General features: G+C 42.6%; 1 protein-coding gene across 1 annotated transcript in view; it reads left to right on the forward strand.

Annotated features, from left to right (window-relative positions):
- LOC126426662 (serine/arginine repetitive matrix protein 2-like) overlaps positions 1 to 26,906 on the forward strand; it is a 288,117-nt gene that overhangs the window by 70,623 nt on the left and 190,588 nt on the right. Inside the window, exons 6-8 of the mRNA XM_050088547.1 lie at positions 6,270 to 6,519; positions 9,323 to 9,523; positions 19,703 to 19,920. Of these exons, the coding sequence (XP_049944504.1) occupies positions 6,270 to 6,519; positions 9,323 to 9,523; positions 19,703 to 19,920 (669 nt within the window). The remainder of the gene's footprint in view (positions 1 to 6,269; positions 6,520 to 9,322; positions 9,524 to 19,702; positions 19,921 to 26,906) is intronic.

The raw sequence follows: 26,906 nt of genomic DNA on the forward strand, positions 1-26,906 counted from the left end.
CTAGACACCCTCGAAGAATTGCAAATTTTTAAACATTTTATTATTGATAGACAACTTACTTAATGATCAGTTGCAACTAAAAAATAGAAGTTATTTCGAAGGATTTCAACCTTTACTCCAGTGGGGTTGACCCACAGTCCGCTTCGAATGGCCGATGCTGTTTCCCTATTTGCTTTGCCCCTTTATTATAGTGCGATTGTACATGTGTGTCTTTGTATTTCGTAATATGCTTGGTAATGACACATAGTTGCTAAGGCGTTTTTATGTTAAAGACATTTTATGCTTAGCACGCATGGTTTTCGACACTAATTTTTAGTTACTGTAGCGGAGCTTTGCCCTCTTACTATAATATTTAAATGTAAAAAAAATTTTTATACCTTGGCTTTGTAGTTTGTTTTCAGGTAAATTGTTTTAATGTTGCCATACCAATAGATAGGTTGTCCATTTGTAAGACGGCTTTCAGTCACATTTTGTTTATATGTATATTTGCTCTAAATAATTTTGAGACAGTTTGTCTCTCGCACCTGCGCTTGTGCTCACGCATGCGCCTGGCCGTGGCCGAGCCTCGCCGCGGACCTGCTCACGATGCCTAGTTTCTGTGCCGCTCACATATGGTCCTTATTTGTGGCCGGCGTAGCTTCGTATACGTTCGCCTTAATGGTTTTAATTTTGACAGACATAACCTTATGATTATGCATCTTTATTGTTTTAATTTTTAATCTGTGACATGGCCGGTGTTTGGCTCTCAAAATAATTTAATTTTTTGTAAGTATCACTATTTCTTTATTATTCAATCATTAGACTGATGATGCATTTCAGTGAGTAATATATGTCCGTATGTGGTTTAATTTATAGGTTCTGAAGAAGATTCCATTACTGGAATTGAAACCTAGGTAAACGAGTAAAAGTTACCTTGCAACTGAAGGCTGTAAAAATTGTTTATTTCTATACATATATGGTTGCTGACATGCTGCATTATGCTAAAGTATTTGATAAAGACCACAAGGTTGAAATTGGCCAATACCAATTAAAAGCATTACATATATGTAATAACTTCAAGTCGAACAAATATATTTCAAGGAAGACACAATACATGAAAGTCACAGATCAAGTAAACAGAGTAAGACGTGTGTACACTTTAACAGCCAAATCATAACTGAGTCAGAGTGTAGTGGCTGCTGGCTGGCTGGCCGCTTAGGTGGCACTGCTGCTGCATGGCTGGCAGACAGCGCCGCATGTAGAGGACGCGCGTAACTGCGTGGCAGCACTTTGAAAGATCGGCGAGTTAGAAGAATATAATTGTCCAATTTGAACCTTGGGCGGAATGTAAGAGCGGCACAGTGGTGCTATGCTGTATTCTGAGCTGTTCCTGCAATGACACCAACATGTCACACCACATTTGCGTCTGTCTGAGGGTTGCTGCATTACTCTGTATTTCATGTTGTATGTTTTGATGATTACATATTATGGTCTATTTCACTATAGTCGAGCTAAACAATGAGGTCAAAAGTATCCAGATACCTGGTTGCAAATGACTTACAACTTCATGGCGACCTCAATCGGTAATGCTGCAGTTCAGTACGGTGTTGGCCCATCCTTAGCCTTGATGACAGCTTCCACTCTCACAGGCATACATTCAGTCAGGTGCTGCAAAGTTTCTGGGGGCATGGCAGCCCATTCTTCACGGAGTGCTGCACTGAGGAGAGGTATTGATGTCGGTTGGTGAGGCCTGGCACGAAGTCGGTATTCCAAAACAGTCCAAAGGTGTGCTATAGGATTCAGGTCAGGACTTTGTGCAGGCCAGTCCATTACAGGGATGTTATTGTCATGTAACCACTTTGCCACAGGCTGTCCATTGTGAATAGGTACTCGATCATGTGGAAAGGTGCAATCGGCATCCCCAAATTGCTCTTCAACAGTGGGAAGCAAGAAGGTGCTTAGAACATCAATGTAGGCCTGCATTGTGATAATGCCACACAAAACAACAAGGGGTACAAGCCTCCTCCATGAAAAACACGACCGCACCATAAACACCACCACCTCCAAATTTTACAGTTGGCACTACACACGCTGGCAGATGAGGTTCACCTGTCATTTGCCATATCCCACCCTGCCGTCGGATCAACATATTGTATACCTTGATCCTTTACTCCACACATTGTTTTTTCATTGTTCAGTCGTCCAATGTTTACGCTCCTTACACCAAGCGAGGCATCGTTTGGCATTTACCCTTGTGATGTGTGGCTTATCAGCAGCCACTCGACCGTGAAATCCCAAGTTTTCTCACCTCCCGCCTAACTGTCATAGTACTTGGCATGGATACCGATGCAGTTTGGAATTCCTGTGTGATGGCCTGGATGGATATCTGCCTATTACACATTACGACCCTCTTCAACTGTCGGCGGTCTCTATCAGTCAACAGATGAGGTTGGCCTGTACGGTTTTGTGCTGTTGTGACCCTTCAGATTTCTACTTCACTATCACATCGGAAACAGTGGACCTAGCGATGTTTAGGAGTGTGGAAATCTTGTGTACAGACGTATGACACAAGTGACACCCAATCACCTGATCACGTTCGAAGTCCGTGAGATCTGTGGAGCGCCCCATTCTGCTCTCTCACAGTGTCTGATGACTACTGAGGTCGCTGATATAGAGTACGTGCCAGTAGGTGGCAGCACAATGCACCTAATATGGAAAACATTTATTTTTGGGTGTGTCTTGATACTTTTGATCACGTAGTGTATTTCACAGAAACCAAGGTCATGTGGGATAATGTAATAAGAATGAATGAATCATAATTACTCTCTAACAAGCCCCTGGAGACCACACATTGCTTATACCAAAATACTCAAAAAGTTTTCCTAGACAACCCTGACATTTGATAGTGTTCACATACATTAATTGTAGGGTGTTTATACAATGATGGTAACTCAGTCTCTGGAATGATCTAGGGGAGAGAAGTGCATCAAATTCAGGTAGAAAATCAAGGTTCTCAACTGACAGATTCTGAAGTTACAAAGGCGAATGTGTTACGGGACAATTCTGCCGGTGGAATATGACAATCTACAGTTTGTCTTCCATTGTTGCAAAGTTGTTGCTGTGGTCTTCAGTACAAAGATTGGTTTGATGCAGCTCTTCATGCTACTCTGTCTTGTGTAAGCCACTTCATCACTGAATAGCTTCTGCAGACTACATCCATTTGAACCTGCTTACTTCATTCATCTCTCGGTCTCCCTCTACGATTTTGACCCCCCACACTTGCCTCCGTCCCCAAACTGGGGATTACTTGATGCTTCAGGGTGATTTCTTCTAACCAATCCCATTTTTTAATCAAGTTGTGCAATAAATTTATTTTCTCTGCTAAGGGTCCCACACTGACAAGCGATATTAAAGTATTGGTCAAAGAAGGGTTTTCTAGGCTGCCTCTTTCATGGATGGACTACACTTTCTGAGAATTCTTCCAATGAATCTCAGTCTAGTACCTACCTTTCCTACCCTAGATCAATCCATATGCATACTCTCATATACTTAATGGATATGGGAGCTTCCAGAGACTGTTCTGCAATAATACAATGAAACAATAAAGGCTCTTTCCATTTATTTATGTGCAATATGAGGTGTGTTCAAAAAGTAAGGTGACTTTATATTTTTATGAAAAAATATTTATTTATTCATTGAAATTCATGTTGTTTCCTTAAAAGTAATCCCCCTCACAAGGGAACCTCCCCATCGCACCCCCCCCCCCCCCCCCCCACCTCCCCTCAGATTTAGTTATAAGTTGACACGGTGGATAGGCCTTGAAAAACGGAACACAGCTCAATCGAGAAAACGGGAAGGAGTTGTGTGGAACTATGAAAAAAATAAGGAAAATATACAAACTGAATAGTCCATGTGAAAGATATGCAACATCAAGGATACTCTAAGCTCACAAGCGCCGTGGTCCCGTGGTTAGCCTGAGCGGCTGCAGAACGAGAGGTCCTTGGTTCAAGTCTTCCCTTGAGTGAAAAGTTTACTTTCTTTATTTTCACAAAGGTATGATCTGTCTGTTCGTTCACTGACATCTCTGTTCACTGTAATAAGTTTAGTGTCTGTGTTTTGCGACCGCACCGCAAAACCGTGCGATTAGTAGACGAAAGGACGTGCCTCTCCAATGGGAACTGAAAACATTTGATCGCAAGGTCATAGGTGAATCAATTCCTCCACAGGAAAACACGTCCGATATATTCTATACGACACTGGTGACGCCATGTGCGTCACATGACAGGAATATGTTGTCGACCCACCTAACTTGTACATTTGGCGAATGGGTAAAAAGAGTCTTCTACCTTGCCCGATTTAGGTTTTCTTGTGGATGTGATAATCACTCCCATCACTCACATCAGATGGACAGATAATAATTGTCTGAAAATAGAAACTTAAACTTTTCACTCGAGGAAAGACTTCAACCAAGGACCTTTAGTTCCGCAGCTGCTCACGCTAACCACGGGACCACGGCGCTCTGGAGCTCGTAGTATCCTTGATGTTGCATATCTTCCGCATGGACTACTCAGTTTGTATATTTTGCTTATCTTTTTCATAGTTCCACACAACTTCTTCCTGTTTTCTCGAGTGATCTGTGTTCAGTTTTTCAAGGCCTATCTACTGTGCCAACTTATAACTAAATCTAAGGGGGTTGCGATGGGGAGGTTCCCTTGTCAGAAACAATACACTCGTGCCAACACTTCTTCCAATCCTCGAAGCACTTCTCATAAGCACTTTTTGGTATAGCCTCAAGTAATTCCAGTGTTGCAGATTTTATTTCCTCAATCGTTGAAAATCTTCATCCTTTCATAGGTCTCTTCAGTTTTGGGAACAGGAAAAAGTTACAGGGGGCCTAATGTGGTGAATATGGTGGCTGAGGTATGACTGTCATGTTGTTTTTGGCCAAAAAATCTCTCAGAAGCAACAGTGAATGAGCAGGTGCAGTGTACCCTCTGCCAAAAGCCACAAATTATTTTTCCACAATTCTGGATGTTTTTTGTGTGTTGCTTCTCAAAAACAGCACATAAACTCGAGATAATACTCCTTATTGACCGTACGACCTTGAGGCAAAAATTCATGATGCCCAACAGCACAGAAATTCAAAAAAAATAGTGAGCAAAACTTTGCCATTTGATCGAACTTGGCGTGCTTTTTTCAGTCATGGCTGTCTGGGACGTTTCCATTGGGACGATTGGACTTTGGTTTCGACGTAACCATAAACCCATGTTTTGTACCCTGTTATGACCTTTTTGAGCAAATCTGGATCATCACTGATGTTATTCAAGAGCTCCTGAGCAATGCTGATGCAACAGTTCTTCTGATCAAAATTGAGAAGTTTTGGAACAAACTTCTCCGACACATGTCTCGTGCCCAAAATATAAAACAAAATTGTATGACAGGAGCCGACTATTATTCCAACATCCTCAGCAAATTCTCTTATGGTAATTTGATCATTTTTCAAAACAATTTTCTTCACAGCTTCAACATTATCATCTGTGATGTTGCTGGGACATCCAGACCGAGGTTTCTCATTGCCATGTTCTCAGCCATCTTCTCAGCCATCTCGGAAGAGCTTGTACCACTCGTAAACATTTTTTTCACTTAGAGCAGCCTCGTCGTATGCCACTATCAACGTCTCAAGTGTTTTAGAGCACTTGATTCCATTTTCTACACAAAATTTGATGCAAATTCTGTGGTCCATTTTTTGTAGTAATCGAAAATTGCCGAGTACACTAAAACACGTCTAACCTTTCTATCTGTCAAACACAAACAAAGTATACTGTACACTTTAAACTGTGAACATATGTTCGAGACATGTGTACCAACGTAACAAAAAGAAAAAGATTGATCATCGAATGTATTTTGCTCGTGCAATTTGCAAAGTCACCCTACTTTTTGAACAGCCCTCGTATGTTTCAATTGATTACACTGAAGGTCAACTGCCAATTTTGCAGCTGGCGTTGACCCTGTGCAGGTCTTCCAGCATCTTTAATTTTCTAGCATTGCAAATCTGTAAACAATAGCATTATTCACAAATGACGTCGTGAAGCTTCACACATTATCCATCAGGTCAGCTGTATGTGTTGTGTAAAGTAATAGTTCTGAAACACTGTGTTGCTGTACACGGATAGTTATTTTTACATCTGAACATTTTTCTGCATCAAGAATTACATGCTTTGCCAGGAACTCTTCAGCCCGATCACAAAGCCAGCCTGATTATTTCCAACGTATTACGGTGCTTGTTACAGAAAGCAATACGCAGAAGCCAGAGGTACCACCGAAGTCCGTCTCCCAGCGATCCAGCTTAGCTGGGGCCAAGCAGCAGAGTCCAGAATCACCGCCCGGGACTGCCGACGTCTCGGCGTCGACTACTGTCGAGTCCACAGGCGACGACACGGACATTCCGTACGCAGATTCGGATGACGAGGCGAGTGCCGGTGAGATGTCGCCCGTGTACCAGCCCTCCGCAGGTAATCCGCTGTCTGCTTCACGGCTGGAGTATTCTAAGGATTCATAGTCTTGCATGCTGTTTATTACAAGGTCACTTCTACCATGTTTGATGATAGTAGTTGGGTTACCTGGCTGACACAGGGATCTTGACCACCTTTCAACATGCACTATCTCTATTACAGTGCTAACTACCAAAAGCCAAACTGCAGGGAGATACGTATCTCCCTTTCCAGCTTAACAGCACAGAAACAATGCTATAGCTCGATGATATGTTGTGAGGCAAACAGCTCTGGAACTACGCATGGCCAAGATATGTAGGCCTGACTGTTAATTGCATCCTTACATTCAAACAGCATTGCATTGCTACTAAACCTGTGGTCTGTGCAGGGGCCACATTTTCAGATCAGGATGTAGAGTGTGAATCTTCATGTTCTCACAGTATACTACTTGATCCATAAAATTGTGGTAATTAACCAGTCTGATGCTAATATTTTTTCTGTAAACGATTCAACCATCTTCAGAGCATCTGGAAAGGCTGATGATAAAGGCTGCGGCACTCACAATATTCCGAGAAGTTTACAAAGCAAAAGACTTGACATACTTTCTTGACAAAAGAGGAACCATCACAAAGTTATATGATTATTTTATAAATGAATCCAGAAATAAATTTAATAATTAGCATTAGATTGTGCAATTAATAATATGAATTTTAAGTATGTCAGATATTTCTAAAAGAAAAATAATTTTAGCTGTATCAATCATAACAACTTAATTTCTTTTCATATGTTTTAGTCTGAAATATAGTACATTGTATAAAAAATCAAATTAAATTCTTTCAGTGAAAAAGCCAAGAACGTTCACCTACAGGCTGGTCCATTGATCGTGACCGGGCCAACTATCTCAATAAATAATCATCAAACGAAAAAACTACAAAGAATGAAACTCGTCTATCTTGAAGGGGCAAACCAGATGGCGCTATGGTTGGTCCGCTAGATGGCGCTGCCACAGGTCAAACGGAAATCAACTGCTTTTTTTTAAATAGGAACCCCCTTTTTTTATTACATATTCGTGTAGTACATAAAGAAATATGAATGTTTTAGTTAGACCACTTTTTTCGCTTTGTGATAGATGGCACTGTAATAGTCACAAACATATAAGTACTTGGTATAATGTAACATTCCGCCAGTGTGGACGGTATTTGCTTTGTGATACATTACCCGTGTTAAAATGGACCATTTACCAATTGTGGAAAAGGTCGATATCGTGTTGATGTGTGGCTATTGTGATCAAAATGCCCAACGGGTGTGTGCTATGTATGCTGCTCGATATCCGGGACATCATATCATTCAAGCGTCCGGACCATTCGCCGGACAGTTGCGTTATTTAAGGAAACAGGAAGTGTTCAGCCACATGTGAAACATCAACCACGACCTGCAACGAATGATGATGCCCCAGTAGGTGTTTTAGCTGCTGTCGCGGCTAATCTGCACATCAGTAGCAGACAAATAGCGCGAGAATCGGGAATCTCAAAAACATCGGTGTTGCGAATGCTACATCAACATCGATTGCACCTGTACCATATTTCTATGCACCAGGAATTGCATGGCAATGACTTTGAACGTCGTGTACAGTTCTGCCACTGGGCACAAGAGAAATTACGGGACGATGACAGATTTTTTGCACGCGTTCTATTTAGCGACGAAGCGTCATTTGCCTACAGCGGTAACGTAAACCGGCATAATATGCACTATTGGGCAACAGAAAATCCACAATGGCTGCGACAAGTGCAACATCAGCGACCTTGGCGGGTTAATGTGTGGCGCGGCATTACGGGAGGAGGCATAATTGGCCCCATTTTATCGATGGCGATGTAAATGGTGCAGTGTATGCTGATTTCCTACGTAATGTTCCACCGATGTTACTACAAGATGTTTCACTGCATGACAGAATGGCAATGTAGTTCCAACAGGATGGATGTCTGGCACATAGCTCACATGTGATTGAAGCGGTATTGAATAACATATTTTGTGACAGGTGGATTGGTCATCGAAGCACCATACTGTGGCTCACATGTTCACCTGATCCGACGTCCCCGAATTTCTTTCTGTGGGGAAAGTTGAAGGATATTTGCTATCGTGATCCACCGACAACGCCTGACAACATGCGTCAGCGCATTTTCAATGCATGTGCGAACATTACGGAAGGCGAACTACTCGCTGTTGAGAGGAATGTCGTTACACGTATTGCCAAATGCATTGATGTTGACGGACATCATTTTGAGCATTTATTGCATTAATGTGGTATTCACAGGTAATCACGCTGTAACAGCATGCATTCTCAGAAATGATAAGTTCACAGAGGTACATGTATCACATTGGAACAACTGAAATAAAATGTTCAAACGTACCTACCTTCTGTATTTTAATTTTAAAAAAAATTACCTGTTACCAAGTGTTTGTCTAAAATTGTGAGCCATATGTTTGTGACTATTAGAGCGCCATCTATCACAAAGTGAAAAAAGTGGTCCAACTAAAACATTCATATTTCTTCACGTACTACACAAATATGTAATAAAAAATTAGGTGTGGTATTTTAAAAAAAACATAGTTGATATCAATTTGACCTACGGCAGCACCATCTAGCGTGTGAACCGTAGTGCCTTCTGGTTTCCCCCCTTCAAGCTAGACGAGTTTTGTTCTTTGTAGTTTTTTCGTTTAATGCTTATTTTGTGAGGTATTTGGCCCGGTCACGATCGATGGCCCGGTCACGATCGATGGACCACCCTGTATACAAGAATTGCTAATATACGCAGTATCGGTTATTTCTATAAGAAAAGGTTATGTTAGAAAAGGGTGTTCCATTACACCACCATCCTTGCGGCCACAGGGAATCAGCCGGCAGGGGCTGCGGACGCGGCAGCTGCAGCAGCGGCGAGGTCAGTGCCGCAGTCTGCGGGCCGCATGTCGTGGACGCAGCAGCTGCTGGAGAAGCTGTCCGAGGAGGAGGACGCCAAGAGGAAGCGGCAGGCCGAGGCGCCCCGCAAGCCCCCCAGGTGAGAGGGCGCTCGCTCGCAGCGTCGCCGTCGTCGCCACTGTCGGGGAGTCGTCGCTGCGAGCCGAATGACCTGCCCCCCTCTGTGTCTCCCTCAGTAGATTTCTTCCCTGACCACAGTACCCCACGTTTCTCCCTTAATCTGGCCGAGTCTCCTCTTTCCCGAATGTCAGCCTAGTCTTCATCCTGCCCCATTCCTTTCCGTGTACTGAAGGAGAATTTCGTGAGACTTCACCCAATACACTTCGTGGCCACTCCCACTAATTGGCCTTTGCTTCCCTGCTTGTCTTTTGTATTCTCTCTGCTTGTCTTTTGTGGGGCAAATGTAAGGAATTCCATTTCATGAGCTTGTAGTTGACTTCTGTCTCTTCTAGTTATGAAATGCTGTCCGCATTAAAGGAAGCCGTGGGTAGAAAGTATGTTTCAAACACAGTCTGTTTAGCTCTATGAGGAACTTAAGTACTCCAGACAAGTGTTTGTACTAGATAGAAGAATTTTGGTCCTTTGAGTAACCTGTTCAGATCCTCCCATCACTGCCACAAAACTACCAAGATTTGCGAAATTGTTCACATTCTCTATCTTCTTTCCCTCCACAGATGGGTTAAATGAAATGAGGGCTCTACTCTCTGACAGTCCCAGTACTGTATTTGATTTTGCTCTTGGTTGGCATGGACTCCTCACTGATGTGTAGAATATATCATGTTATAAACATAACAATTTTTATTGTAGAGGGGTAACTGAGGTGTGTGTGTGTGTGTGTGTGTGTGTGTGTGTGTGTGTGTGTGTGTGTGTGCGTGTGTGCACAACTGTCGTCGTCATCATCATCATCATCATCATCAACAACAACAACAACAACATCATCATCAGGTGACAACTCCAGTGTTGCAGGTGCTGGTGGAGAGCCTCTTGCAAACTTTCCTATCATTGTACAGCTCTTCCTCACAAACCCTATCCCAAAGGAGACTGTTTTCATTGGTGTCATTCTTAGCTGTTTGGGAGGACGACGGTTCAATCCTGCGTCCGGCCATCCTGATATAGGTTTTCCGTGATTTCCCTAAATCGCTCCAGGCAAATGCCGGGATGGTTCCTTTGAAAGGGCACGGCCGACTTCCTTCCCCATCCTTCCCTAATCCGATGAAACCGATGACCTCGCTGTCTGGTCTCCTTCCCCAAAACCAACCAACCATTCTTAGCTACGTAGTTCCATTTTGTCCTCGATTATCTAATATGTCTTTTCCCATTTTGAGTCATTTCAAGACATTTCTTGGCTATCGTGGTTTCTTCTATCCATTTCATGTAATCATACCATCTAGACTGGTGAATTTTTCCAGTAAACTGGGTTTTCAGCATACATCAACTCTGTTTCGTTCATCTTTTAATTTATCCTGCCATAACTTTTGTCACTGTTTTTACCATCAGGTCATCTGATATTGCCTAGGTGGATGAAATTAGCTAAGTTGCTAGTTGCTAAATAATCAGACAAAGGATTTATTTTGAAACAAAGGAAGAACATACACACAAAATGGCTTTCTTAAAGGGACCGAAGCTCTCTGAAATTGGTTCCTCCAGTAACTCAGCGATGGTTTCACCACAAACGGGACATTTTCTGTGAATACAAGAGCATTTAGTTATTCTCAGTCCACTGCCTCAGTGTCCTCCATCACCATATCCTGGAACGTGATGAACTCACCACCTTATCCCTCAAAACTCAGGGTTACACTGACTGAACAAACCTGTTTTTCTGATTTGGCCTGCAATGCAGTGGTGTAATGAATGAGCTCTCATTAGTTAGTTTCAGATAATTTGTACAGTTAATCAAAGAAAACATGGTCCATAGTAGGCTGTAATAAAGGCAATATTCATGTAAACTGCGCTTTAGCCAATTTCGATGACTTGTCATTGTCATTGTACTGTTACTTATTACATCCCATAATTATCAAATTATTTTTCACTACACATAAAAAATGGGTATTATATTCCACCCTTACATTGTGAACAGATTCACAATAATGTGGCAACTTTAAACACCCTACTGGGAACTTTGCTCTAAGTAGTACAACTTGACAACTAACAGCAGTTGGTATTTTGTCATCAAAGATACGCATAGATCCAAGCACTCAAGTTGTAGTACTTAGAGCAAAATTCCCAGTGATGGTATTTTGCTGTCAAGTTGTAGTACATAGAGCAAAGTTCTCAGAATGATGTTTAAAGTTGTCACATTAATAATGTAAGGATGAAATATAATGTTTACTTTTATGTGTAGCGAAAAATAATTTGATAGTTATGACATGTAGTACACAAGAGTGCACGTGTGCTTGAAAATGACAGGTTGTTGAAATTAGCTAATAACACAGTTTAAGAAAGATTGTCTGTATTACAGCCTGCTAAGGACCATTCTTTTTTAAATTAAGCATTTAGCGGCCATGAATCCCCAAAGGAAAAAGTACATGTGAATATAATGATGGGGATTGAGCCCTTTTACATTCAGTTTACACACTCATATGCAAATATGGCTACATGCTTTACCATATACAACTTCATTTATGTTTCTAAATTCTGAAAATAGCTGTGAGCTAGTAATTCCTAGCAACCACCTTTTACACATCACAAAAACAGAAATTCTTTTGCAGAACGGAAGGAGATGTCAAAGAGAATTTTTCTTTTTTAAATTTTTTAAAATGTGTGATCAGAAGTTTTAGAGGCAGCATCGTTGACTTCATTTTGTGCTAAAGACAACCTTATTGTAGAGTGGGGAGTATCATTGCTATTTTTATTATTGTAATTATGTACACTGCTATTTCTTTTCAACTGCTGTAGATTATTTTCATCAAATTTTATGAGAGAATAAAATATACTGTGAAGCGGTAGTTAAAATCTGTAATTCCTTAAGCAGATGTCTACAAGATGATTGCGGGTGAATGCTGTATACTAAAGATGAGTTACTCCAGAACATTGTTCCATATGACATTATTGAGTCAAAATATGCAAAATATGTGATCTTACTGATTTGTCTCGTCCCAAGATTTCCAATGATTCAAAGTGCAAATGTGGCTGAACTAAGTTGATTTAGGTGTCTCTCTCACAGTGTTTACCACTCAACACTTCCCTCTGTTACCAGACTGACAATTCCTTGATGTCTCAGGATATGTCATACCAGTCTTCTTTTAGTCAAGTTGTGCCATAAATTTCTTGTCTGCCCATTTCTGTTCAGTATCTGCTCATTAGCTACATCATCTACCCATCTAATCTTCAGCATTTTTGTATGATATCACATTTGAAAACCTTTTATTCTCTTCTTGTCTCAACTGCTTATTGTCCACACACCACTTTCATACAAGGCATTACTCCAGATGAAATACACTATTTGATCAAAAGTATCCGGACACCTGGCTGCAAATGACTTAAAAGTTTGTGGTGCCTTCCTTAGGTAAGGCTGGAATTCAGTATGGTATCGGCCCACCCTTTGCCTTGGTGATAGCTTCTACTCTCGCAGGCATACGTTCAGTCAGGTACTGGAAGGTTTTTTGGGGAATGGCAGCCCATTCTTCACGGAGTGCTGCACTGAGGAGAGGTATCAGTTTTGGTTGGTAAGGCTTGGCACGGAGTCGGCATTCCAAAACATTCCAGAGGTGTTCTATAGGATTCAGGCCAGGACTCTGTGCAGGCCAGTCCATTACAGGGCTGTTATTGTCATGTAACCACTTTGCCACAGGCTGTGCATTGTGAATAGGTACTTGATCATGTGGAAAGGTGCAGTCGCCATCCCCGAATTGCTCTTCAACAGTGGGAAGCAAGAAGGTGCTTAAATCATCGATGTAGGCCTGTGCTGTGATAGTGGCATGCAAAACAACAAGGGGTGCAAGCCCCCTCCATGAAAAATACGACCACACCATAACACTACCGACTCCGAGTTTTACTGTTGGCACTACACACGCTGGCAGATGATGTTCACTGGGCATTCGCCATACCCACACCCTGCCATCGGATCGCCACATTGTGTACCGTGATTCATCACTCCACACAATGTTTTTCCACTGTTGAATTGTCCAATGTTGATGCTCCTTACACCAAGTGAGGCATTGTTTGGCATTTATTGGTGTGATGTATGGCTTACGAACAGCCACTCGACCATGAAATCCAAGTTTTCTCACCTCCCACCTAACTGTCATAGTACTTGCGGTGGATCCTGATGCAGTTTGGAATTCCTGTGTGATGGTCTGGATAGATGTCTGCCTATTACACATTACAACGCTCTTCAACTGTCGACAGTCACTGTCAGTCAACAGACAAGGTTGGCCTGTACGCTTTTGTGCTGCACGTGTCCCTTCACGTTTCCACTTCACTATCACATCAGAAACAGTGGACCGAGGGATGTTTAGGAGTGTGGAAATCTCACTTACAGATGGTTGGTTGGTTTGGGGGATTAAAGGGACCAGACTGCTATGGTCATCGGTCCCTCACTTACAGATGTATGACACAAGTGACAGCCAATCACCTGACCATGTTCGAGGTCCGTGTGTTCTGCGGAGCGCCCCATTCTGCTCTCTCACGACGTCTAATGACTACTGAGGTCGTTGATATGGAGCACCTGGCAGTAGGTGGCAGCACAATGCACCTAATATAAATAACGTATGTTTTTGGGGGTGTCCGGATACTTTTAATCACATAGTGTACCTTCAGGAAAGACTTCCTAACACTCACATTTATATTAGATGTTAACAAATAACTCTTTTTCAAAAATTCCTTTCTTGTTACAGCCAGTGTGCATTTTATACCCTCTCTGCTTCAGCTATCATCACTTATGTTGTGCCCCAAATAGCAAAACTCATCTTTTATTTTAGTCTGTCATATTGTAATCTAATTCCCTCAGCATCTCCAAATTTAATTCAGCCACATTCCATTTCCCTTGTTTTACTTTTGTTGCTGTACACCTTAAGCTGCTATCTATTCCACACATCGACATCTACATGATTACTCTGCATTTTATGATTAAGTGCCTGGCAGAGGATAAATCAAACCACCTTCAAGAAACATTTTTACCATTTCACTCTCAAACAGCAAGCGGGAAAAACAAGCACTTAAATCTTTCTGTGCAAGCCCTGATGTCTCTTATTGTATTAAAATGATCATTTCTTCTGATGTATAAGATTGCCAATAAAATATTTTCACATTCAGAGGAGAAAGTTGGTGATTGAAATTTCATGAGATTGTCCTACAATAACAAATAATGACTTTGTTTTGATCACCACCACCCTAATTCAAATATCATATCTGTAACACTCTCTCCCCTGTTTTCCAATAATACAATATGAGCTCCCCTGCTTTGAACTTTTTTGATGTCATCTGTTAATCATATCTGGTAAGGATTCTATACCACACAACAATACTCAAGAACAGGGCAGAAAAGTGTAGCGTAGGCAATCTCTTCAGTAGACCTGTTGCATTTTCTAAGTGTTCTATGAATAGATCACAGAGTGTAGTTTGCTTTCCCAACAACATTACCTTTGTGACTGTTTCAATTTATATTATTCATAATTTATGGTTCAAATAACAATAAAGAAATCTATACTGGATCGATTGTCACCCAAGGAAACAAAAATCTAAATCGGTTGCCAAGCTATTGTGGTCCAACCTCAAAATTATGGCAGAGTAAAAGTTGGGAACCAGAATGAGAAATACTACTATCACAGCACTAAAAGAGGGGAATATGTCCTGGGCAGAGTTATGGAACTAGCTTTTCAACTTATCTGGCAGCTTCAGACACATTTAAATCAAAACATCTTGACATATTTTTCAAGAATTAACACTACTTTCCCAGTGCAGAGAGCAAGATGTTGGCACACCTCCATCTTGCAATTTATAGGCTAAAGTTCCCGGATACTGTGCCCAAAATCCAGATGATCTGCCAGCCATAGTAAACTACACTCCTGGAAATGGAAAAAAGAACACATTGACACCGGTGTGTCAGACCCACCATACTTGCTCCGGACACTGCGAGAGGGCTGTACAAGCAATGATCACACGCACGGCACAGCGGACACACCAGGAACCGCGGTGTTGGCCGTCGAATGGCGCTAGCTGCGCAGCATTTGTGCACCGCCACCGTCAGTGTCAGCCAGTTTGCCGTGGCATACGGAGCTCCATCGCAGTCTTTAACACTGGTAGCATGCCGCGACAGCGTGGACGTGAACCGTATGTGCAGTTGACGGACTTTGAGCGAGGGCGTATAGTGGGCATGCGGGAGGTCGGGTGGACGTACCGCCGAATTGCTCAACACGTGGGGCGTGAGGTCTCCACAGTACATCGATGTTGTCGCCAGTGGTCGGCGGAAGGTGCACGTGCCCGTCGACCTGGGACCGGACCGCAGCGACGCACGGATGCACGCCAAGACCGTAGGATCCTACGCAGTGCCGTAGGGGACCGCACCGCCACTTCCCAGCAAATTAGGGACACTGTTGCTCCTGGGGTATCGGCGAGGACCATTCGCAACCGTCTCCATGAAGCTGGGCTACGGTCCCGCACATCGTTAGGCCGTCTTCCGCTCACGCCCCAACATCGTGCAGCCCGCCTCCAGTGGTGTCGCGACAGGCGTGAATGGAGGGACGAATGGAGACGTGTCGTCTTCAGCGATGAGAGTCGCTTCTGCCTTGGTGCCAATGATGGTCGTATGCGTGTTTGGCGCCGTGCAGGTGAGCGCCACAATCAGGACTGCATACGACCGAGGCACACAGGGCCAACACCCGGCATCATGGTGTGGGGAGCGATCTCCTACACTGGCCGTACACCACTGGTGATCGTCGAGGGGACACTGAATAGTGCACGGTACATCCAAACCGTCATCGAACCCATCGTTCTACCATTCCTAGACCGGCAAGGGAACTTGCTGTTCCAACAGGACAATGCACGTCCGCATGTATCCCGTGCCACCCAACGTGCTCTAGAAGGTGTAAGTCAACTACCCTGGCCAGCAAGATCTCCGGATCTGTCCCCCATTGAGCATGTTTGGGACTGGATGAAGCGTCGTCTCACGCGGTCTGCACGTCCAGCACGAACGCTGGTCCAACTGAGGCGCCAGGTGGAAATGGCATGGCAAGCCGTCCACAGGGCTACATCCAGCATCTCTACGATCGTCTCCATGGGAGAATAGCAGCCTGCATTGCTGCGAAAGGTGGATATACACTGTACTAGTGCCGACATTGTGCATGCTCTGTTGCCTGTGTCTATGTGCCTGTGGTTCTGTCAGTGTGATCACGTGATGTATCTGACCCCAGGAATGTGTCAATAAAGTTTCCCCTTCCTGGGACAATGAATTCACGGTGTTCTTATTTCAATTTCCAGGAGTGTATATATAATATGACATGGCTGAAGAGCTTACATCTAATAGCTAAAGAAGTCTTTCCTGGAAGATAAAACTTCTGGGGCGATGACATCATGTATCATGTACTTTACTTCACATATTATATGATATTACATGACTTGGGTGCTAATACTAACAAGTAAAAAAAGCACAAATGTATCAAACAATGGAATGTAACAGTACAATGAAAAGGACAGTTGCTACCTACCATGTAGTGGAGATGCTGAGCTGCAGAGAGGCACAGCAAAAAGACTTGGAAAGTTCACTTTCGGTCAATAAGGGCTTTGTTAAAAATATAAAACACACCCACACTCACGTAAACACAACTCGTACACACATGACCACAATCTCTGGCAGCTGGAGAGAGCAAGCCAAAAGAATCTATCAAGATGTTTTGATTAAATGTCTTTGAAGCTGCCAGATAAGTCAACAAGGAACTTCCCATCTTTTCTGTATGTAACTCTGCCCAGGATTTATTCACATTTTTTGTACTCTGGTTGTAGTATTTTTCACTCTGGTAAACAAATGTTTGCATTTCTTTGGCATATCTTCTAACATAAACTGTTTGGTCAGTTTTCACTCACGTGTTTCTACATTTCCAAAATATTGGCTTCCACCGTTCTTCCATTCATCTGTAAATAATTTGTGTCAGTATTTTGAATCATGAATTACTGATAGTTTGATAATATTTACACCTGTCAACACCTGCTTTCTTTGGAATTAGAATTATTATATTCTTAATCCTGTAAATGTGGTCATTATTTATTGTCTCATTCATTTTTAAGTACAATGAAAAACCAGCCAAAATTGCATATTTCACTTTTAAAATTTTTTTTTATTTGCTTGATGACCACTTCTGGGCTGAGACTCATTTTCAAATCATCCAGATAGTCTAAATGATATTTCTAAAAATACAAAAACCATATCAAAAATATGTATGTGCTATTTGTTGTTGTAGTCTTTAGTCCAGAGACTGGTTTGATGTAGCTGTCCATGCTACTCGATCCTGTGCAAGCTTCCTCATCTCCCAGTACCTACTGCAACCTACATCCTTCTGAATCTGTTTACTGTATTCATATCTTGGTCTCCCTCTACAATTTTTACCCTCCACGCTGCCCTCCAGTACTAAATTGGTAATCCCTTGATGCCTCAGAACATGTCCTACCAACTGATCCCTTCTTCTAGTTAGGCTGTGCCACAAATTTCTCTTCTCCCCAATTCTATTCAATACCTCCTCATTAGTTATGTGATCTACCCATCTAATCTTCAGCATTCATCTGTAGCACCACATTTCAAAAGCTTCTATTCTCTTCTTGTCTAAACTATTTATCGTCCATGTTTCATTTCCATACATGGCTACACTCCATACAAATACTTTCAGAAACGACTTCCTGATGCTTAAATCTATACTCGATGTTAACAAATTTCTCTTCTTCAGAAACACTTTCCTTGCCATTGCCAGTCTACATTTTACATCCTCTCTACTTTGACCATCATCAGTTATTTTGCTCCCCAAATAGCAAAACTCCTTTACTACTTTAAGTGTCTCATTTCCTAATCTAATTCCCTCAGCATCACCCGACTTAATTCGACTACATTCCATTATCCTCGTTTTGCTTTTGTTGGTGTTCAACTTATACCCTCCTTTCAAGACACTGTCCATTCTGTTCAGCTGCTCTTTCTGGTCGTTTCCTGTCACTAACAGAATTACAATGTCATCGGCAAACCTCAAAGTTTTTATTTCTTCTCCATGGATTTTAATTCCTGCTCCGAATGTATCTTTTGTTTCCTTCACTGCTTGCTCAATATAAAGATTGAATAACACCAGGGATATCTACAACCCTGTCTCACTCCCTTCCCAACCACTGCTTCCCTTTCATGTCCCTCGACTCTTATAACTCCCATCTGCTTTCTGTACAAATTGTAAATAGCTTTTCGGTCCCTGTATTTTACCCCTGTCACCTTCAGAATTTGAAAGAGATTATTCCAGTCAACATTGTCAAAAGCCTTCTCCAAGTGTACAAATGCTAGAAATGTAGGTTTGCCTTTCGTGAATCTATTTTTTAAGATAAGTCGTAGTGTCAGTATTGCCTCATGTGTTCCAACATTTGTACGGAATCCAAACTGATCTTCCTCGAGGTTGAGTTCTAGCAGTTTTTCCATTCATCTGTAAAGAATTCGTGTTAGTATTTTGCAGCCGTGACTTATTAAACTGATAGTTCGCTTAGTTTTCACATCTGTCAACACCTGCTTTTTTTGGGATTGGAATTATTATATTCTTCTTGAAGTCTGAGGGTATTTCACCTTTCTCATACATCTTGCTCGCCAGATGGTAGCGTTCTGTCAAGACTGGCTCTCCCAAGGCTATCAGTAGTTTTATTGCAATGATGTCTACTCCCGGGGCCTTGTTTCGACTATATGCTATGAATTGCAAATGAATAGCTGCAGCACATACAGGTAATTGTTCATTTGCACTTCATAATATGCATATATTTTTGACATGGCTCCTGTATTTTTGAATATACCATTTTGACTGTCTGGGTGGTTTAAAAATGGGTCCCCGTGTGAAACTAGTCGTGAAGTAAATAACAAAAGTAAAGTTTGTAACTTTAGCTGGTTTCCTGTTGCACTGATTAACAGAAGTTGCTGACCTACAATTATATCAGCGTGTTGGGAGTTCATCAATTTTCCACAGTTGAGATATAATGACACCACTCCCACACAACACAACTGAGCCAATTGTAGGCTCTTCACCCTCACTTGTAGCAGCATGTCAGACTGCCTCACACACTGCACCCACACCGTGTCCTGCTGTGCCCGCAGACTGGTGCGCTACCCCGGGCAGAGGGAGGCGGAGGAGGCACAGCGCAGGGCGTCCGCCCCCACCGGCTACCACCCGCTGCAAACTGTGGGGGCGACGGACCCCGTGCTGGCGAGTGCCGTGCCGGGCACGGACGCGTACGCCGAGCTCATCGACCGCCTCATCGAGGACGGCAGCCCCGCCACACGGCACAGGCCGTACCGCCAGCAGTATGGACCAGGTGGGCGTGTGTGTGTGTGTGTGTGTGTGTGTGTGTGTGTGTGTGCGCGCAAAATCAGGAAATCTCAGGAGAAACTTACCTGTATGTAAAACTCTTGATTTTTCCCTATTTACAAACACGTTGTGGGGTGGCGCATGGAAAATATTTTTCTATATTGTCGCCGTTATCAACAGAGGCTCTCTGACTACAATGTTGACAACCAGAAACTGATTAACAAAAACGTGATGACTGTAATTAAAGTTCACTGTGCCCACTCTGCTGGAGAAATAAAGGTATTGATCATTGAAGTTCAGTACGCTGAGGATTTAGGATGATGTCTGGGATTCATAGAAAATGCAATTTACTATAACAATTTTCGCTATATTCTGAAAACGATAATCCATAAAGTTCTGTACATGTTTAACCCAGCAATGTTACTATCAGCTGTTGTACTATCAGATCTGTTCAAAGTCTAATGTGTGGATCATATCATCCCTAGATAATGAAACTGTTCAATAATCGTTATCAGTTTAAATGTTCAAAGTGAATGCTCGCCAAAATTTGATGTCATAACTCATGAAACGCCACATTAGTAATGACAGAAGGTCTGTCCTGCGGCGACATGTGAAAATATGACATACGCAAACTGAGAATAAATCACTGGAGTTGTTCACACATTACCCAAATGCTGACTCATTGTTACGTGCACACCAAGTTACGTAATATGGCATCCGAAGCTGCTCCTTGCAACTGCACAGACGCGACGCAGCTTCCGACACGGAGTGCGCGCTGAAACGAATCTAGAAGAGAACTGGGGCCTGACTCTAGATCGCAGCGCTCTTATTTATATAGCTGCGGTGTGGACCACTTAAGGCGCAGCCGACAACATTTGCCTTCCTGACCAGCTGCTGGGGCTAGCAGTACACCACTCCGAGTTACTAAATAATTAATTCCTTCGTTCGCTGAAGGCCAATGAAACTCTCAATTTAATTGTGCAATCAGCACACAGGTAAGTATTTGTAATTAAATTCTGATGTGGCTAGGTTAAATACTTTTGGCGAGAGAATTATTTTAGTTGCACTGCACGCAATAGATGAGCTCTGAACTTGCCCTTTTGAGAGACGCTACAGCTATAGTTTTATAGCTACCTTTAGGAAACTTCTCACATCTTTGTTATTATAGCTTATCTCCAGTCTACCTAAATCTAAACATCCTAGCTTTATCTAATCACTCACTCAATCTATCTTGCTTCAGTACTTTTAGGACACAAAAACAGAAAATCATGAATTTCAACCAAAATATTATTTTGTGAGATCCAGCATGCTGTTTCCATTAAATTACAATGAAAAAGGAATCCGAATATAAATTTTGAAGTTTCTAGCTCCTTCCTGTTGCGCCGATGATTTTTACGTAAAATGTCCAAATATCAGAAACTGTTAAAGTTACTAAACTGAAACTTAACACATTATTATTTTAGCATCGCTCCTGACATGCTATTAACTTTTCAGATTATTTGCTTTACTTTTAAGATATTGCGCTGCTTATGAGCAGTCAACTTGGTTTTTCATTACATTTAAAGAGAAACCTTATATAGGCTACTGTGTGGGTGAGAATTGTGGGAAGTCACTCCCTAGTTTCAAATGCCCATAAATTTTTGGTGAAGGAATATTTGGACATGGAACAAATTGTTGTCAGTTCTCAAGACCATGAGAATATGTATACTACATTAAAATTCTACATATGGTCCTGCATGGTTGACCAAATAATGTAAACAATATAATAGAAGGAAACATTCCACGTGGGAAAAATTATATATAAAAACAAAGATGAGGTGACTTACCGAACGAAAGCGCTGGCAGGTCGATAGACACACAAACAAACACAAACATACACACAAGATTCAAGCTTTCGCAACAAACTGTTGCCTCATCAGGAAAGAGGGAAGGAGAGGGGAAGACGAAAGGAAGTGGGTTTTAAGGGAGAGGGTAAGGAGTCATTCCAATCCCGGGAGCAGAAAGACTTACCTTAGGGGGAAAAAAGGACAGGTATACACTCGCACACACACACATATCCATCCACACATAGGAATGACTCCTTACCCTCTCCCTTAAAACCCACTTCCTTTCGTTTTCCCCTCTCCTTCCCTCTTTCCTGATGAGGCAACAGTTTGTTGCGAAAGCTTGAATTTTGTGTGTATGTTTGTGTTTGTTTGTGTGTCTATCGACCTGCCAGCGCTTTCGTTCGGTAAGTCACCTCATCTTTGTTTTTATATATAAATAATGTAAACATATAGGGATGTCGTCAGTTGATTTCTGCAGGAAAGTCACTCTGAGAACAACTGTGATCCTCTCCTCTGATTCGTCGAGCGTGAGTGGGTTTGTTCAGGACGCCTCTTTGGCTGAACCCAACAAGGAGAAGTCACCAGGGTTGAGGTTGGGACTGCTCAGAGGGCATTGCTCACCATCCCAGCTGACGTCCTGAAAAGTATTTGTCCAGCCAGTCACGGATGATGGAGCAAAATGAGGTAGTGCTCGATCTTGCTGAAAAAAAAAATATCTGCAACATTGCCCCATTGTGATGTCAGTGGCCATACATCTTCATGCAGTATCTGGTGATACTGGTCACTGTTGGTGGTGTTTTGCAGTACGAATGGATCAATGAGATGATTCTGTCATACCATGTGCTGCTGCCAATTTTGGTCAACTTTGTAATTTTTCAGTTTTCATTCCTGGATCTGTTTCTGCTCAATAATGGCAGCTGTGTCAACTGATGAATCTCCCAATGTGAAACTGCCTCCTGGCTCCAAGTAATGTTCTTGAACAAATTTGGGCAATCTTTATGTGGTGACAGCATAATTTCCCCGTACTCCATCTGCCTGTCACAACCCTCCAGTGATAATTCATGAACATCTACATCTATATCAACATGATTACTCTGCTATTCAGAATTAAGTGCCTGGCAGAGGGTTTAGTGAACCACCTTCAAGCTGTCTCTCTACCATTCCACTCTCGAACGGCGCGCGGGAAAAACGAGCACTTAAAGTTTTTGGTGTGAGCCCTGATTTATCTTATTTTATCATGATGATCATTTCTCCCTATGTAGGTGGGTACCAACAGAATGTTTTCACAATCAGAGGAGAAAACTGGTGATTGAAATTTCATGAGAAAATCCCGTTGCAACTAAAAACCCCCTTTGTTTTAATGGTTACCACTCTAATTCACATTTTGTGTCTGTGGCACTATCTCCGCCACTTTGTGATAATACAAAACGAGCCGCCCTCCTTTGTACTTTTTCGATGTCATCCATCAGTCCCACCTGATGGGGATCCCACACCACACAGCAATACTCCAGAATAGGGCGGACTTTAGTAGACCTGTTGCACTTTCTAAATGTTCTGCCAATGAATTGCAGTCTTTGGTTTGCTCTACCCACAGTATTATCTGTGTGATAGTTCCAACTTAGGTTATTTGCAATTGTAATCCCTAAGTATTTAGTTGAATTTACAGCCTTCAGATTTTTGTGACTTATTGCGTGATTGAAATTTAGCTGATTTCTTTTAGTGCTCATGTGAATAACTTAACACTTTTCTTTATTCAGGGTCAATTGACACTTTTCACACCACACAGATATCTTATCTAAATGATTCTGAATTCATTTTAGTCATCTGATGACTTTACAAGACTGTAAATGACAAGATCATCTGCAAATAATCTAAGAGATCTCAGAATGAGATTTTCACTCTGCAGCGGAGTGTGCGCTGATATGAAACTTCCTGGCAGATTAAAACTGTGTGCCCGACCGAGACTCGAACTCGGGACCTTTGCCTTTCGCGGGCAAGTGCTCAACCATCTGCCAGGAAGTTTCATATCAGCGCACACTCCGCTGCAGACTGAAAATCTCATTCTGGAAACATCCCCCAGGCTGTGGCTACGCCATGTCTCCGCAATATCCTTTCTTTCATGAGTGCTAGTTCTGCAAGGTTCGCAGGAGAGCTTCTGTAAAGTTTGGAAGGTAGGAGATGAGGTACTGGCAGAAGTAAAGCTGTGAGTACCGGGCGTGAGTCGTGCTTCGGTAGCTCAGATGGTAGAGCACTTGCCCGCGAAAGGCAAAGGTCCCGAGTTCGAGTCTTGGTCGGGCACACAGTTTTAATCTGCCAGGAAGTTTCAATCTAAGAGATCTACTCAGATTGTCTCCTATGTCAATAATATAGATCAGGAACAATACAGGGCCTATAACACTTCCTTTGGGAGTGCTGGATATTACTTCTGTTTTACTCAATGACTTTTCATCTATTACTATGAACTGTGACCTTTCTGACAATAAATCACGGATCCAGTCGCACAACTGAGGCGATACTCCGTAGGCACGCAGTTTGGTTAAAAGACGCTTGTGAGGAATGGTGTCGATTGCCTTCTGGAAATCTAAAAATATGGAGTCAATTTGACATCTCCTGTCGATAGCACTCATTACTTCACGAGTATAAAGAGCTAGTTGTGTTCTGCAAGAATGACATTTTCTGAATCCGTGCTGACTATGTGTCAAAAACGTTTTTCTTCGAGGTACTTCATAATGTTCAAATACAGTATATGTTTGAAAACCTTAATGCAAATTGATGTTAGTGATATAGGCCTGTAATTCAGTGGATTACTCCTATTTTCCTTTTTGGATGTTGATGTGACTTGAGCAACTTTCCAGTCATTAGGTATGGAACTTTCTGTGAGTGAGCGGCTGTATATAATTACTAAACATGGAGCTATGTCATCGTACTCTGAGAGGAACCTGACTGGTATACCATCTGGACTGGAAGCCTTGCCTTTATTAAGTGATTTAAGCTGCTTTGCTACACCGAGGATATCCATGTTTCCACATCAGGTCCTTCTTTAACATAACACACACTGTGTGCCTGCCGATTCCACTGTCTCGAGCTGCATGATGTGTCGATTCATGAGGACTGGAGGTGAAGATGTCTCTCACTGCTGCTGCATTTTCTGGAGATTGTGCCACCTAAGGTCATCCTCATTGTGGTTTATCCACAACTGACCCAGTTGTCATTAGCTTGGTGTGACTATTCTAATGGTTTTAGCATCAAGTATGGCACGGAGGGTACAAACGATCCACCACCATCGCTGAACCAGGACTGCAGATTGTCACACTTCAAACTGTAAAGTGACCTGGTTGCGCTCTCGTAAAGTCAGCTTTCTTGCCGTCTCCCCATTCACTGTAAGAAGATGATACAGACAGTCAAGGTGTTCTGAGGGATCCTGTAACAAAACAGAACAGCATTCATCAATAAAGATGAACAATCACAAAACTTACGGACATTAAAACGAGGGAGTTACTTTGCACCCACCCTTCATGCACAGTGTGCTCAAAGAAATGTCACGTAGTCCTAATATTCCTATGGGAGGTAGTTTTTATCAAAACTAGAAGAAAAATTCCTATAATTAGATCTCCAGTAACCAGTACCTGTTGGGATATGGGATGTTTTACTTGTGACGAATCGAGCTAGGTAGCGCAGTGGTTACCACACTGGACTCGCACTCGGGAGGACGACGGTTCAATCCCGCGTCCGGCCATCCTGATTTGGGTTTTCCGTGATTTCCCTAAATCACTCCAGGCAAATGCCGAGATGGTTCCTTTGAAAGGGCACGGCCGATTTCCTTCCCCGTCATTTGCTAATCCAATGAGACTGATGACCTCGCTGTTTGGTCTCTTTCCCCAAACAATCCAATCCAACTTGAGATGAGTAATGTGTGATATTCGATTGCATAGGCAGTACTCACAGGACATGATACAGAGAATTATCACAATATCCACGTCGGGAGAGATGCAGATCCGTGAGCAATTGCCCAGCTGAGGTATCAGGATTGCTTCAGTATCGGTGTATGGGCAGGAATTATCACTAACAGATTCATGGGGCTATACACTTTACCAAACAGCTTAACAGGTGCATGACAAATTGTCAGAGCTGTTGGAGAATGTTACCCTTGCAGAGAGAGAGTGGCTGTGGTTTACCATTGCCCTATCCATGCTACTGGTCTTTCTGTTCATCATACCCGAATTCATTGGATTTCTGGCTACGGGGTTACTCAGCGGCATGGGTGTACGCCTAACCTGTTGACAATGTTGCAGTAATGTGTGACCAATGTGTGTGACACAGTCCTGTGTAAGGATGTGTGGTAACCACGTGCAACATTGGCTGTAGTGTCTGCTGCTACGTAACAGACAGCGAAAGTGAGAGGACAGATTGGCCCATATGTAAACAGTTGTTGTTTTGAAGACATACATTTGTTGTTTTGAAGACATGCATTTGTTGTTTTGAAGACATACCATTGACCAATAGTACCTGCTTCAGGTCAGAAAAGTACAAGGGTAATCTCAAAAGCAAGGTCTCCTATTTTCTTAGAAGTACAGAACTCTGTTTGTGTGGGAGTTGGTCACACCGTTATGACAAGTGCTTCACGCGCTGTGTGTAAACACACGCACGCCGTGCTGAGGCACTCAGTCTTGGCTCGGCAGCCGTTGAGAATGGAGCTCCCGTTGGATGTTACCGCCAAGTGCGAATTGCGTGCAGTTATTCGGTTTTTGAATGCATAGGGCAATGCGCCAACTGAATCCGTCGTCAATTCACGGAAGTGTATGGTGAGTTGTGCACGGATGTCAAAAATGTTCGTAAGTGGTGTAGAGAGTTTGCAGCTGGTCGGACCGAAATTCACGAGGAGCAAAGGAGCAGGAGACTGCCAATTTCTGAGGAGACAGTGTTGAAGGTTGAGCAAAGTACGCGTGAAGATTGATGGATCACCCTGCATGATCTCTGCACGTCGGTTCCTGAGGTTTCCCGAAGCACCACTCACAGAATTTTAACGGAAACATTGAACTACCGGAAGGTGTGCACAAAATGGGTGCCACACATGCTGACTCAGGACCACATGCGGCAACGAGTTGATGCTTCCCACGCATTTCTTCACCGCCTTGCAGCCGAACAGGACAACTTTCTGGACTCAATA

Source organism: Schistocerca serialis, chromosome 11 (assembly GCF_023864345.2).
Source record: "Schistocerca serialis cubense isolate TAMUIC-IGC-003099 chromosome 11, iqSchSeri2.2, whole genome shotgun sequence".
Lineage (NCBI taxonomy): Eukaryota > Metazoa > Arthropoda > Insecta > Orthoptera > Acrididae > Schistocerca > Schistocerca serialis.